At 40.0% G+C, this 15,555-nt stretch overlaps 1 protein-coding gene across 1 annotated transcript; it reads left to right on the top strand.

Annotated features, from left to right (window-relative positions):
- The first annotated feature begins 3,236 nt into the window (after positions 1 to 3,236).
- LOC113047364 (myosin phosphatase Rho-interacting protein) lies at positions 3,237 to 14,418 on the top strand. The gene is made up of 21 exons (XM_026208724.1): positions 3,237 to 3,296; positions 3,394 to 3,440; positions 4,045 to 4,129; positions 5,719 to 6,106; positions 6,734 to 6,827; positions 7,662 to 7,884; positions 8,073 to 8,129; positions 8,210 to 8,278; positions 8,375 to 8,464; positions 8,543 to 8,652; positions 8,829 to 8,852; positions 8,985 to 9,492; positions 9,589 to 11,856; positions 11,961 to 12,108; positions 12,479 to 12,584; positions 12,699 to 12,858; positions 12,947 to 13,054; positions 13,317 to 13,403; positions 13,663 to 13,768; positions 13,865 to 13,938; positions 14,026 to 14,418. The coding sequence occupies exons 1-21, from the start codon at positions 3,237 to 3,239 to the stop codon at positions 14,095 to 14,097; spliced, it is 4,884 nt and encodes a 1,627-aa protein (XP_026064509.1). The 3' UTR covers positions 14,098 to 14,418.
- Positions 14,419 to 15,555: the final 1,137 nt, after the last annotated feature.

Below are 15,555 nucleotides of genomic sequence, written 5' to 3'. Positions count from 1 at the left end.
TTAGGTCAAAGGAAAAAGATATGCACTTAGGCTAGAAGAAGACAGACGTATTATTTTTACATAAAAGTAAAAGAAAGTGTATTTCTACAGGGTTTTATACATTTCAGTATCCACAAAAGTTAGATTGCAGCCCCTGAACGAATCTGAATAAATCTTTCTAGTGAACAGGTTCAAAAGAATCGATTCGCTGGTATGAATCAAAATCCCTTCCTAGAAAGCACTAGTTAGTTAGCAGTACAGCTAGGTGATGCCAACCGCGCTCGCTCAGTGGTTTGTTTCGACGTTTGTTTTTAGAATAGCTGTGCTCTCCATCATATGTTAATATTGCTTTGAGATTGTTTTTCGACTGTAACAATCAGTGAAATGACTGAAAGACAGAAAGATAATACGTACACCATTACGGACACCATTGATAAATGAAGACGACGAAAACCACCATTTTCTTAAGAAAGTAAAAACACAATCGTCACTTGAAATGACTTATTTATTCATTTTACTTAACTGAAAAAGTCAATGTGGTCGACACATTCACAATTCACCTCCACAGTGATGTTTTCTGCATGAGGGAATCAGTGATCGCTTTTAGGCCAACATCTTCAATAAAAGTAAATGTCAAAACTGCTTCAAAACCATGGATTCGCAGCTTTAAAAGCATGGGCTTCTAAGATACTCTCTGTTTTTCATGCAGTGTTTCCTGTCCTTTTTTTTATCTGACGTACCTAAATATCCCAAGTATTCCCATCACTGACACCAGACCAGAAATGAGTCTTTTCATAATGATTTCCATTAAGCATAATCATTAATCAAGTGCGTTTGAAGACTAACTTCCAGGCTGGCCTGCAATAATACGTCTTCACCTTGGTTTAATAGACAAAAAAAACAATAAGGCTTTCATTTGACTTTTGGATCGTACATCGAAAATGTATGATTATTAAAATATTATCTTCATAGGCATGTAAAATCATACATGTTTCTTTCAGTGAGTGCACGCTTCGGCCCCCATCTCATTGCCACACACAAAAGAGTGTTTCTCTCAGGGGGTTTCTCAGGTGAATCGCTTTTCTCAGGTGAGCCTGACCCAAATCAATGCTATGAAAAATACACAATCCACCAGTGAAACGCCACTCCATTCTTCCTATACTGACTTTCTGCCTACAGACTGAGCTGTATTCTATCAGATGCTTGCAAGAGGGATACGTCATCAACACACTCTACATTTTCATGAAATCTGTTGCAACATGTTAGATTTAAGTGAGTGCACTTTTGCGGAGTTTCCCTGGGTTGTTTGGAAATACGCCGTCTCGAACAGATTGGGTTGAGCATGATATTGATGTGATTAATGCTTCCCCTGTCAGACAGCGTTATTATCGTGTGTCACCAGAAAAAAGAGATTTGATGGAAGCAGAAATTAAGTATATGCAAGAAAATGATATTGCAGTTTCTTCGTGTTCCAACTGGGCGTCTCCATGACTATTAGTAGGAAAACCTGATGGGTCTGTAAGGTTTTGTACAGACTTTCGAAAGGTAAACGCTGTGACAAAGCCTGATTGTTTTCCACTCCCTCGGGTGGACGATTGTGTTGACCAGGTAGGCTCAGCCAGGTATGTAACTAAACTTGACCTGCTAAGAGGTTACTGGCAGGTGCCTTTGACTCAGCGAGCTCAAGAAATCTCTTCCTTCATTACTCCATCAGGTCTTTACTCCTACAAAGTAATGAGTTTTGGGCTTAGAAATGCTCCTGCCACCTTTCAACGCCTGATGAACCGTGTGGTATCAGGCCTTGAGGGGTGTGCTGTGTATTTAGATGATCTGGTTGTCTTCAGTGACAGTTGGGATTTGCACTTACAACGTCTGCATGCAGTTTTGATGCGCCTTTCGGAAGCTCTTTTTTGCTCAGGCCACTGTGACATACTTGGGTAAAGTGGTCGGAAGTGGTGAAGTTCGACCATTAAATGCAAAAGTTCAAGCTATTCAAGAATACTCTGCGCCTACTACCAAAAGAGAGCTTATGCGTTTTTTGGGTTTAGTGGGTTATCGTTCCTTTTGCTGTAACTTTTCGTCAGTTGTTGCACCACTTACCGATCTTTTGAAAACCAAAACAAAGTTCATATGGTCGTCAAATTGTGCGCTAGCTTTTGAAAATGTTAAGTCTCTATTGTGTTCGTCTTCTGTCCTTGCGGCTCCTTGCTTTGAAAGGTCCTTCTCTTTGCAGGTTGACGCAAGTCAGGTTGGAGCTGGAGCTGTTCTCCAACAGTCTGATGAACAGGGGGTTGTTTGGCCTGTCAGCTTCTTTTCGCGCAAGTTCAACTCATACCAGCTAAATTATTCCGTGGTGGAAAAGGAGGCTGTAGCGTTGATTTGGGCGTTACAGCATTTTGACATCTATGTTGGCTCAAGTCAACCTGTTGTTATTTATACAGACCACAACCCCTTGACGTTTTTAAATTCTCTTCACTGTCCTAACCAAAGGCTGATACGTTGGTCTTTGTTTCTTCAGGCTTATTGCCTTGATATTAAGCACATTAGAGGGTCTGAAAACTTTGTGGCAGACGCACTGTCACGTTCCCCTATGAATGATGCTTAAGTTGGTGTTAAAAAAAAAAAAAACTATTTTGGCTCTGGTTGCAGTCCTTGTTACTTAATTTTTTTCTTTTCTGAATGGGGTTTATTTTTTTGTTTAATTGTTTGTGTTTGTTTGCAGGGATTCTTAACAGATCCCTGTTCTAAGGGGAGGAGTGTGACGACCTGGTTATTCATTGGGCGGATGCCTCAACCACCATTTTGCTCTGAATTAAAATTAAATTCACGTCGAAAATTTTCACTCAGATATTTCTTTAAAATTTTTTAAATTATTACAAAGAAATGGCAAGTACGTCATTGAATTTATTGTGAAATTCTCACCCCGTGAGTCAAGCAGGGACTCCCTCACCGTTCTCACATTCCTACATGCTGTAAGACACACTGCCAGACAGACAGACAGACCAGAATGTAACCCAAACAGAAATGCTTTCTGCTTTCACACAGTGAATGGTGACACAGATTGCTCTAAACCAGCTGACCAGTTACACCTACAATCAGAATCCATGTATCGCTGTCTAATTGTGGTGAAACCCCTGCCACGTGTGCACGAGCCTTTTCAGAAAATCAGAACGAGTCACAGTACATATTCACCCAGTTTAACATCCATATCAGCTATCTGGATCACAAGATGTCATGCAAGATTACCTTGTGTTAACATGAGTCTCAAATGCTTGCAGTTTAATGACTCTATGCATCTACATTCTTGCATTTGGCAGGTGTGCAATTACAGAGTGACTTTTAATCAAGCCAGGTACATTGCCCCAAGGAAGTGTAAATATGTCCCAATGCTCTGAGGTTGTGCATCACTGACAGAGACCACTTCATCCGAACAGAGACACAGACAGCTTCAGCATCAGTAGGTAATAAACTCACTGAACTATGGTGTGAACTTGGCCACAAATAACACCTAGTTTGTCAGTAGTTGTTGTTATCCCAGTTGATATACATTAAGGTATACAATCATATGTTGGGATGTAATGGAACAAAAGAGGTGAAGTCAAGTTGGTCAGTTTCTTTTGTTGTGCCAAAAATCTCAGCTCTGTTCACTAGTTCAGCTGAAATCTTCTCTTTCTCTCTGTCTTCAGTCTCATCCCTCTGTTTCTACTTAAGTGTTATAAGTCGCTAAATCTCAGCAAGGTTGATCTAATCCCTTGAGAGTGTAATAAAAGGTGTCAAGGAGTCTTGGATTAGTGTGTGTGTGTGTGTGTGCGTGTGTTTCATTCGTGTTGAGAACACCAGCTTTTAACAGTTTCTTTTGGGATTGTTCAGGGTTGTTCTTTTATTGCTCGTAATTCTCTGTTTCCTTGCAACTGGAGGTTTTTAGTCTTGAATCATGATGTCCAGAAAGCAGAAGTAAGAGAAATCTGAAAGCTTGTTTGAGTTTGCACATTTATGCAATTTCCAGCCTGGGTCATTTTGAGGGTCTGCTGTGTGTTTGAATTAAAGGTTGTTTGTTTCATTTAGGTGGCAGGAAAATCTGATTGTTCACCCCAAAGCTGTTAAATCAAATCAGAAGAAGAAGGGGAAGGATCCGGCTCACCCACCGCAAGTGAGTCTCATTCATATTTAATATTTAATATATTTAATGTCATGCAATCATGTTCTGTGACAGACAATCCCAGTCTTTCCAGCATATTTTCTTTGGTAAAATAAATAAACTGAACATTTAATGTAGTATCCCTAGTAAAAACGTAAAAAACGTTTCATATAGTTCAAATCTATTAATGTATTCACTAACATATCACTTGATACTTACTGATAAATTTTTTTTAATTAAACTTAATTTGGAGTACTACTTGATCACAATGCACATTTAATATTAAGCCTAAAATGTTTTTTAATGTCATTGTTGATGAGTATTGTATGATCATTGTGTAATATCAATATATTGAGTCTTATAATGCAAGATATTTAAAGTGTACCTCACGTATACTTGCAATAGTTCCACTTTAGCACAATCAAATATACTTCAGTATATCTTTAGTTGGACTTCAGCACTACTTCTGCACAATCAAAGTGCGTTAAGCACAAAATGAGTTTATTTACAATTTAGCAGACTTTAATTACAACAGTTTAGTTTACTAAAAGTACAAATGCAGGGTATTTGTTTTAAGCACGTAAATATGTAAATGTATTTGTAGTATACTTAGCAGGAAATTAATGTATTTGAAATACTTTTTAGTTTATCTATTTTCATTTAGGGATTCCTGTGGGTTTTTTAGACGTTTCCTCAGCGGTTTATCCAAGAATTATATTTTAGCGCAAAAGATTTAGAATCATAAGATTTGTCTAATTTCCAGTTTGCACTTTTTTTTTGTCTTCTGATATGTCAGTATTTAATTTGTGATCTGCAAGCTTTAGATGCACGAAACATACAGCAAGATTTAATACCAACTGTTCAGCGTTAAATGGATTAGATATCCAGATTTGGAGATCACAATATCTCAGACCACACTTAGAATACCAAATGATACCAAGATACATTTCTATCTAATTGATTTATCAATTTATATAATGAAGGTATCACATAAATAATTTGTTGGTATAAATAAGTGCAAAAAGGCTAGTTAGTTTGTTTTAGATTATCACAGTAACGTTGAAGGAACAGTGCTGTTTTAGTGTACTGCTCCTTTAAATTTGCTCCTCCTCCTCTTCCTCCACCTCCACCTCTATTCTTTACTTTAATTACATTTCTAAGTGCTGTGCCCATCTTTCTGTCCGGTTGATTTACTAATCCCTCTCTATCTCCCCTCTGCATATTCTTTCTGCTGACAACAGAGTGAATTGATCTAGTGCAACAATTAACAGCATGCACATGAAATGCTGTGTTCCTGTATTTTGTGTGTTTGCTTTTGTGTATTTTGAAGCATTAGTCAGTTAGAAGTTTAACAGAATTAACTTAAGTGATCTGGACAGGATTATTGAGCATCCCCCCCGGGGAGGGTGAAGAGTTTGTAAAGTGGGAGCAGAGTGCAAATGACATGTGTGCTTGTTTGTCAGGCAGGTTGTATATAGAAAGAGAGGCTATTCCTATAACACCCGTGCCAATTGGATTTCGCTGGCCGAGCGCTTGTGTGCATCCTGTCAGTCTCTGATTTACTCACCTATATTCTCTGCTTCTCTTTCTCTCTCTCTCAGCAGACAGCAGAAAACCAAAGTGGTGGTGCTGCTGCTAAAAGAAGTAGCACTTCTGGAAATAGTTTCACCAACAGCATTAAAAGACAAGCCAGCATCGGTTCTACTAATAACGGTGCTAAAGTGTCCATCAGTGATAATGCTGGCACTAGTACCAGCGGTGCCACTAAAGGCCGTAGCAGAAGTAGCATCAGTAATACTATAGGGGCCACCAAAAATGACAGAAGAGTTGGCGTGGTGAGCACGGTGGAGGAGGTCTTGGTGCTCTCCTCAGAGAAGGAGCTGGAGGAGGAGTCTTCCAGTACTGGTAATGCTTCATCACTCGATGCCCAGCTTGGGTCCTCTCTCTCTTCATCGCTCAGTCAGTCCTCGGGCTGCTCTGACACAGACGGTATGACCTCAGACTGGCCTTTGTGTGTGGACTTGTGACTAACTGGATGTACTTGTTCATGCTTGTAGTAGTTACTGATTTGTCAGCTTAGGACAATAAAGGTAGGTAGCTAAGAATGTTGTTAATTTTTCTAGTAAAGGATTCTGTGTAGTTTGCACGAAAATGTGAAATCTGTCATCACTCTAAAGCTGTAAAACATGTGATCAGTTCGTTCTTTTGAGCGATATTTTTAACAAATCTGTCGATCAGGTTTATGAAACAGCTCAAATGATTCTCTTAGAAATGTAACATCTGATGACTTCTGTTTGAAGGACAACGAGGGCAGATTTCAATCTGTTTCTCACCCAAAGCTTTATTCATACAAATACATAAAGTTAATTATGGCATCTGCTCTTTAGAAGGTTTTGATTCCATGGAAAAAGTAATAAGAGGAAAAGAGTAAATGATGACAAAACTTCATTTTTGTGTGAAATGTCAAAAAAAAAAAAAAAAAATATATATATATATATATTTATGCTATTCTGCACATTGCAGTCTTTACTAGGCATGACAAATATATATATTACTGCTTAAGTCCCCCCTCCCCCCCGGTTCAGCCCATTACTTTGCTTTTATTTGCTCTCCCAGGAACTAAGAATCGATTGGGCACTGAAAGCGGCTATTCGTCTCTGGAGAAGACAAGTCCAAGTCTTGTGGATGCACAAGCACACACTGACTCCAGGTGTGACTGTGTTTCTGTTTCTTCATCTGCTGCCAAACATCTGTGTATGTTTCCTGCCTCAATGTCCCTTGGCCCCTCCCCCTTCCCTCCACCAACTAATCACAATTCACAGAGGGCACGTGGGTTTGATCCTGAAGATGTGGTAGGTTTCTCTTGGGAGAAAAGTTTGGAGTCCAATGTAGAAAGGCAATCACACACATCCAAGACACACACACTCAGACATGAATCACCCAGCCCAAGAAGAAAAGTACACCGGCTGTTTGGAAATCGGCACAGGTGAGACAGGTTCATTTTGCTTCTGATTCACTGATTACGATTTTATGTGTAATGTCTGTGGCTCCCTCTAGTGTTCATCATGTTTTTGCCAATCCTTCGACAGCATGTCAAAAGCACTCTTCTCTGCTTGTATTTCAGGAGACGTCATCCCATCTCCATCAGTCAAATCAAACCGTGCTGCTTGCATTCCCATTCGCCATTTTCCGCCATATGTATTTGTATTATGTTTGTTAAAGTCTTTAAATGTTACAATGATTGGCAGCACTACATCGATGATCCTCAAACAGATGTTTGCAGTTTGTTTAAACAGTTTTGTAGATCATTTCAGATTTAGGTGTTCTGTGTATTTTCTGTATATATCTTGACACTGATGATGAAAGCCGTATGATGTGTGCATACTGAATTCCAAATGGCCTGTATTGCATATTACCCTCTGTTTCGGTCTTACCCTTTCCTGTCTCTTCCTGCACTTTTAATTGTTTGAGATTTTGTAGAGCTCAAAGTTGAATCTAAATCTGTCTTTTATATGTTTGTTATATGTTATATGGTTGTTTCTAGGAGATCTCCGGAAGCTGTTCAACAAGAGGGTTCATGTCTGGAGACCGAGCTTCCCCCCTCAACCTTCACTTCTTCCTCTACTGAACAAAATGACCATAACACAACTGTCAATACATCTCAGGATTCCCACCCTAATGATATTCCTGATCACTCACAGCATTTGATGTCATGTAGTCTCCGCTCCAAATCGCTGGAGCGCAGACCGCTTGATTCCACGCCCACAGTAAGTTCAGTACAACCAACACAAATAAGAAAAATTCTAATGTGTATTTTTATTATGGCTTTAAATTGATTATTTATTTAAATCCAATAAATTGGGATGTGGGAAAATGGGATGTGGCGTCAAATTAATTGTAATGGATTATTCATATCATATATGTCATTGCTACAGTAATGCTCTTTTCCTCTCAGCCTGACCTCCTTAATTTCAAAAAGGGATGGATGTCTAGACTGGGAGAAGATGGAAAGGTGATTTTGAGATTTGAGTGCATTATCTCAGTATACATGATTTTCTCCATGTGAAGTGGTCTGATGTTCTCTGTCTCTAGTGGCGGAAACACTGGTTTGTTCTTACTGACCAGACTTTGAGATTCTATCGTGACTCTGCAGCAGAAGAGGTGAAATGATATGTGATGTTCAGTCTATAAAGAGTCATCATAAAAATGTATTTTGTCAATTTGAGTTAAGAGGTCTGTCTGTGTTTTGTATCTTAGGCAGCTGATGTGGATGGTGAGATCAACTTGTCTACTTGCTATGATGTTACAGATTTCCCTGTACAAAGGAACTATGGCTTTCAGATTCATGTGAGTGTACATTAACTAAACATTAAGCTTATGTATTTGTCTGTTGCATTGACTTTGTTCATCACTCTTTTCATACAGACAAAGAATGGAGTCTTTACTCTCTGTGCAATGACTTATGGGATACGACGCAACTGGGTCCAGGCAGTAATAAAAAACATTCATCCCACCGTTGCCCCTGATGTCACATGGTACAACATCGAATCTAGCTGCCATTCCCAAAAATGTTTACCCACTACTCTTATTTCATACATTGATATAATAGTCCAATGCATTTATTGTTGTATTTTTCTCACAAAACAGCATCACATGTTAGTGGGTTGACTCTTTCATTCTGCTTTTTATATTTTTCCCTATGCTATACAAGGAAAAATCCTGCTATAAAACCCAGGTTTGAATGTGTTTTCATTACCATGATTGTTTCTTTTGATTTAAATAAAGTGTATGGTAAAACGCACACAACTACAATATCAGAAATATAATTTAAATACCTTAATCATAGCCACTTCTGTTCTTCCCTTAGTTCAATTCCTCAAAAGGTGCCGATGACTAGTGCACATGCTCGTACAAGCTCCTGCCAATGCAGTACAGTTCCCCAGGAGGCAGAGCAAAGGAGTCGCATCCGTGAGCGACGTAGAGAGGGGCGTTACAAAACCTTTGATTGGGCAGAATTAAGTTGTAAACAGAACAAAGAAGAGTTGTCAAATGATCCATCCGGAAGGCAGTGGAACCATAACATTGAGCGCTCAGTGCCTCCTGCACCTGCATCATCCCCTGAAGAGCAGATAACACGTACGGCCTCTGAGGCATCAGAGAATGAATATCTTCAGAAAAAAAGAATCTCTCAGAGGCAACGCTTAAATATCATGTCAGCCGATATACCATCGAACTTATCACTTATGGCAGTGTCCAGTCGCACCTCCCCAGAATCAATCAGCCCAGACAGCTTAGAGGTTGATGCAGGAACCGTATATGTCCACTGTGACAGCCGTGGTGAACTACTGGAAGCTAAACCCAAAGAAGAAAAGCAGGTAACGTAAAACAAGTAAATATGGTTGTTGTGTTCCAATGCACTTTTTACATATAATTTGTCATGGTTGTAAACATAGTCTCACAATTCATTACAGGTTGATCGCTCCACATCTCCATTGCCAGTCACCTTCTCTTCATCTTCAGCGCAGACAGAATGGCAGTGGGATGTGGAGCTTCAGAGTCTACGTAGAGAATTGAAGGCTGAGCACGAGAGGAATCAGACTCAAGAAAAGGAGTTAAGAATCAGTGAGGCCCGACTCCAAGCTGAGCTTAATGACAGCAAGGAATGTCTTCAGAGGACAGAGTTAAAGATTGAAGAGGCAGAAACTCTTCTGAAGGAGCGTGAGGAGGTGCTGGAGAGTCTGCGTGGACAGTTGGAGGATGTAACGGGTCGTCTTAAAGCAACCGAAGAGGCGCAAGCCTTGAAAGAGGTCAGGCTACAGAGGCACCTGCGCCTCCTGCAAGAGAGCCAGGAACGAGAAAGGAGGAGCCTCAGTGACAGCCTTGACCAATCAGAACAGCGATCGAAGGAACTGGAGGAGCGTCTGAGGCAGAAAGAGGCTGAGCTGCAGAAATGCCCAACTGGGGACGTTACTGATGAACTTCTGCGAAGGTGCCAGGAGTTACAAAACCAGCTGGAAGAGTCAGACAATGAGGTCTGTCGTCTGCAAGCACGCCTCCAAACCGAAGAGACTCTTTATTATGACATGGAGCATGATTATGAAAAAGCTTGTGAGGAGATACAGAGTTTGCGAGGTGCTCTGCTGGACTGTGAGAGGGTAAGTGAGGAGCGCTTTCAAACCCAGTTGGTGCATCAACAGCAAGAGTTAGACAGGAAGGAACGAGAACTACAGGAAGTGCTTCTTAAGATGGCCATTCTGGGCAGTAGTTTAGAGGAGACAGAACAAAGGCTCAAGGAAGCTCAAACCCATTCTTCTGAAGCTAATGTTCTCTGTGAGGCATTGATTAGGCCACAACAATGCAGACAGAAAGGGCAGAGTGATTCGGAAATGCAACCAACTGCTCAGGGAGACGAGTCACATAGAGTGATCTCCGTGATCCAGGCACTAGAGTGCAAGTTGTGTGACACTGAAGAGCGACTCCGAGAGCTAACCATGCATCTTCAACAACAGCAACAACTTTATGATGATGGAAAACCTGACAGCTGGAGGTTGGTTGGTGAGAGTTCAGGGAGAAATCAAACTCTGGAGATGGCCAGCAGAGTTTTGTCACTGGAGGCACTGATTATCCAGAGGATTGCCTCTGCACTTGAGCATCCCAGCTCAAAGTTGCTTAATAAATTGTCAGAGGTGCATATCCAGGTGCTTAGGATGGCTCAAGGAGGCAGTCATAATGGGGCTGTAGAACCTAGTTACTCCCAGATCTTCTTGGACACTCTTGAACAAGATCTGATAGACAGTACGTTGAGTGAAAGTGCAATCCATAGAATGTGTGTAAGAGCAGAGATGACATACCTCATACATACTCTCTGTACTCATCCCTCACAGGAGCAAAAGGGATCTGACCTTTTTTATGTCTTGCCTTGGCCAGAGAGTACCTCACCTGGAACCAAAATAGAAAACTGTTCAAAGCAGGGGTCCAGACTTGCTGACATCAGCCCACCAGAACTTGCACCTTACAGTGAACAAATGGATGAAGAACTGGCAACCGATCTTTTACTTGAGGGCTCGGAGGTACAGCTTGCTTGCAGAAAGAGTCTGGTGGAAGAGCTCCGTGCTCAGGCCCAGTCACTGCAGAACCTCTCAACACAGCTACAGTCTAATGTTAGAGAGGTCGACCTTCCTGGTGAACTACCCTCAGCCATCTTGAGGGCAGCAATTTGTCAAGCCACTTTGGCATACATGGCCTGTCGTCTCCGTTCGGCCCTGAAGCAAGAAATTAGTGCCCTACGCAAACAGAGAGAGCAGGCTGAGTGCGAGTGTCGTGCCATGTGTCGTAGCATGGAGACTCTTTTTCAGGAACAGACGGAGCGTTACGAAGAGAAGCTGCGTGAGGAACGTGTTGTTGTCGAACAGGCAGAGCAAGAACGTGTTTCTGCAGAGACCAATGCTCAGTTGAGGAGGGAAGAAGTTGAAAAATTGCATGTGGAGTTTGAGGAGAAGCTCCAAGAGCTTCAGAAAATCCATGAAGAGGAGATGAGCCGTCTCCACGAATATTACATTCAAAACTTGTCAAGGCCAAAAGCGGCAACTCTCCCAGAACTAGAGGAGAATGAAGAGACTGAGGAGATGACTGCTCTGCAAGACCGAATCAGAGAGCTTGAGACAGAGGTGACTTGTCTGAGGGCGGATCTTAGTAACCAGGATGTCAAAGCCTTCCACCTTGACCTGGAAACTATCAAGGTATGCACAGTCTTCTTGCTACTGTGTGATATTAACATGTAATTAGACACAAAGATGAAGGTACTTTGTGAAGGTGAAGGTGAAGCTGTCTTTGTGTGTTTTAGGCCACTTATGAGCATGGTTTCAGTATTATGGAAGACAGCCACCAGCGAGTGATTGAGGAGATGCAGAGGCAGCATCAGAAAGAGGTGGAGAGGCTGACTGAGGAGCGAGAAAGAGTACTGCAGGAAGAGACGAATGCCACTATTGCAGGTGCTACTCTCAACACAAGCTCCCGTTTACAAGACCATGCAAATACTTCATTCTAAATAAAGGGGGAAGTCGTGGTCTAATGGTTAGAGATTCGGACTCGTAATACAAAGGTTGCAAGTTTGACTCTCAGGGTGGCAGGAATTGTAGGTGGACGAGTCGGTGTACAGCACTCTCTCCACCCTCAATACCATGTTGTTCCAAATCTATATTACTCTTTTGTATTTAACTATGGAAAAGAGCATCTGCTAAATGAATACATGTAAATTTGTTCTCTGCATGCTTAGACATACAAATGATGATCTAGTATCTCTGCTTCTTGGTCTTTATAGATCTGTCTGAACAATTTGTAATATTATTTATTGTTTCCCAGCCATTGAGGCTATGAGGAAAGCTCATAAAGAGGAAATGGACAAGACACAGAAAGCCCTGCAAAATGGAACCAGTGTGGACATCCGCCAGATTCATGCACAATACAAGTGCGTGTGATAAGTCTGTCAGTACTCTTGAGAACTGACAGCTACAACATCAAAAATCAATTTATGGTTGCAGAACTATATATCAACATATACCTCTATGTGCATTTTCTGTAGTGAGGAGCTGGAAACGTTGCACAGGGAGCTGGAAGTGTTGTCAGAGCAGTATTCTCAGAAATGCCTGGAAAATACCCATTTGAATCGCACTGTAGAAACAGAAAGGGAAGCATTGAGTACAACACAGAAAGAGAACCAGGAACTTCGCATTCACAACCAGGTACGTGCATGTGCACACAAAAATATGCATATTCACATAGCCATTGCTTTACTGCTTATCTTACATATGTATCACGTATTTTTCTAAGGAATTAAATGAGTTTTTGGCTGCTGAATTATCCATGATGCATTCACACTTGAATGGGGAAGTGAAACATTCCCAATCTTCCCAGGAAAAAGACAAGTATCAGCTGGAGGTAAAACTTGACACCCTTTCATATGGCAAAGTTCCCAAATTTGACTTGTACTACTAAAACTAGCAGGGGATGGTTGACTGAACGCAGATTAACGTTATCTGCACTCTCGGTTGAGTACATTTAATCGGCTTCCATAAAAGAAGCCTTTATGGGTTTTATTACTACTCAGATGAGATTATGTCAGAGTACATTGCATCAAAGGTGCTGTAAAGTATGCATGTGTAAAAACAGATGTGCTCTGACTCATTCTTTGATGCTGTAGGTAAATCTCAGAGTAAAGGAATCCGAGATTAAGTGTCTGAAACAGGAGATCAACTCACTTAAACTGGGACTGCAGGCAGGAAATACGGTAACACCTTTTTAATTAAAACACATTAATAGTTGAATATTGAGTAAGTTTGTAGTCAATTAATCTAAAAAAAAGTTGTAAAAAATTATAAATGTGACACATTTATGTAAATTACATTGTTTTTTTCACAAATGTTATCAATAACAGTTTCCAAAAAAAGCCAACTCAACCCATGTTTACATAGAGAATTCACTTCCACTTCAAAGTTAAGTTTTTTTCACTAGTATTTTGTATTTCTATTTTAAATTTATTTTTTTAGTATTTTAAAGAGCTAGACTCTGAGTTGATTGCTTCAGAAGTCAAAACTCAAAGTGGCTTCACCAAACCGAGGATGGTGCCAGCAAGACAACAGAGTTTAAAATATGGTAAGCAAATCTACAAGAACAGACATGTTACTTTGAAGGCAAACTGATAAGTGCAAAAGCAAGCACTTATTCAGAATTTGTAAATGTCTGTTGCAGATCTGATGAAATCCAGGAGCAACCTTGACTTCCCAAAGGACCATGCCACACTTACACAACCTGTCAGATCCAAGGTGGGATCCTCTGTGCCATTACATGATACAAAATACTGATGTTCCCTAAAATGTAAGCTTTCTCACTATCACTCATTTTATTCTCAGAGTCTTAAGGATGGACTCACTGTTTTGGAGAGGATGAAACTTTTTGAATTAACCAGCATGCAAAAGATTTGAGTGTGTGTGTATGTCTGTGTGATAGAGAGAGAGAAAGATAAGCATTTTAATGTCTAATGGGGGTTAATTATTTAAATGTATATCTTTATAACACAATGAATTCTAACTATACCTTAAGTCACGTGTGTGTGTGTGTGTGTGTGTACATCAGTCATTTTAATTGTTGTTTCGTTACTACTTTAGACAGCAGAATTAATTTTTGATATGACATTGTCTCTCTAAATCTTAAACCGTCTTTGTTTATATTTACATGTTTATGCCTGATTGAGCATCAGTTCGATTTGCTTTATCTCTGATTATGAATAAAGCTTTTTCAATCTTCACATTTTTGTTTGTGTGACTTTTCATCCCTTATATGCAGATTTTAAATACTGCATACTGGATTAACAATTGTATCATTATGTATCCGTTGTCAAAAAAAATCCTGAAGGATTCCAAGAAGAAAATTGTACAAAATTCTAATTAGAATTTATATCGTATCTTTGAACCATTCCTTTAAGATTCCTATCTAGGACTTTCTGTACAAAGGGTTTTATTATTATCCTGTTAAAATTATTTATTTATTACATTTTCGCAGTAGCTTGTTTGCTGACACAATTTTCATTAAAGAAAATGATTTAATTGTGATGCCAGTGGATCCCAGAAAAAAATAATAAGAAGAAGAATCTCATTATATGGTTTCAAATTATAATAAAAATTCTAACTTGAACAATATTCTTATTGGAAGCATTTAGTATTTTTTGTTAAAGCAGATTAATTTACATTTTTAAGTATCTAACAAATGTAAATGTAAATGACACTGCATCTTCCTGTACCAAGCTTTTCCTGACTTTTTTCACAGCACTTATAAAACCTCATTTAATTAGGGTGAAAGTTGAAAAGTGCTACTTCACATTTGCTTCTTACTAAAATCAACGTGATGTCACTTGGCTGCTACAAATCTCTGTATTGCCTTTTTAACCACTAGATGTCGTGCTTCGTCTGGAGACCAGCAGGCCCTCCTCAGCACAAAGTTGCTTGCCAGTGCAAAAATGCTTTACCTGCTTCTTTTCAGCTTAATGTTAATAACGAGATGCCACTATTTATATTTTCGAAAGTTCTGTTGAAGATTTAAGGAGTCCTGTTTGAACCAGGTATTTAATACGTTTCGTTATGTGCTACTGAGTCTGCAAAACCGTCGAAAGCATTTAGCCAAAAAACCAATTAACCGATAGCATCTGGACACGAGGACGGGTAGCTCTGTTTCCCTCATTTAATACGGGCTGAATATCGTTTCACATCCTTTATGAGTCTTGAAATGTTTTGCTAGCTTACACGTCTCAGTAAAGCAGTGTTTTCATGTCTGGGGTCTGTGTAAACTCCACAGAGAGGAAGAGGGGAGCGCGGCAGGTGCGCGCGCTTGCTAATTACATTTCTGATGGCTTCTTTGTCAGTAATTACTTCTGAAGAATAATGCAT

This window comes from Carassius auratus, chromosome 28 (genome assembly GCF_003368295.1).
Source record: "Carassius auratus strain Wakin chromosome 28, ASM336829v1, whole genome shotgun sequence".
NCBI lineage: Eukaryota > Metazoa > Chordata > Actinopteri > Cypriniformes > Cyprinidae > Carassius > Carassius auratus.
Note: the sequence above shows the minus strand (reverse complement) of the source record. Positions and strands in the feature narration are given on the sequence as shown.

What these genes read in the sequence shown, in the direction of transcription:
- LOC113047364 (XM_026208724.1), top strand. Translation starts at nt 3,237, where the DNA reads ATGAGTCTCAAATGCTTGCAGTTTAATGACTCTATGCATCTACATTCT. An exon ending in GGGCTGCTCTGACACAGACG is followed by an intron (nt 6,107 to 6,733) that starts GTATGACCTCAG and finishes TTGCTCTCCCAG; the next exon opens with GAACTAAGAATCGATTGGGC. An exon ending in AACTTCGCATTCACAACCAG is followed by an intron (nt 12,859 to 12,946) that starts GTACGTGCATGT and finishes TATTTTTCTAAG; the next exon opens with GAATTAAATGAGTTTTTGGC.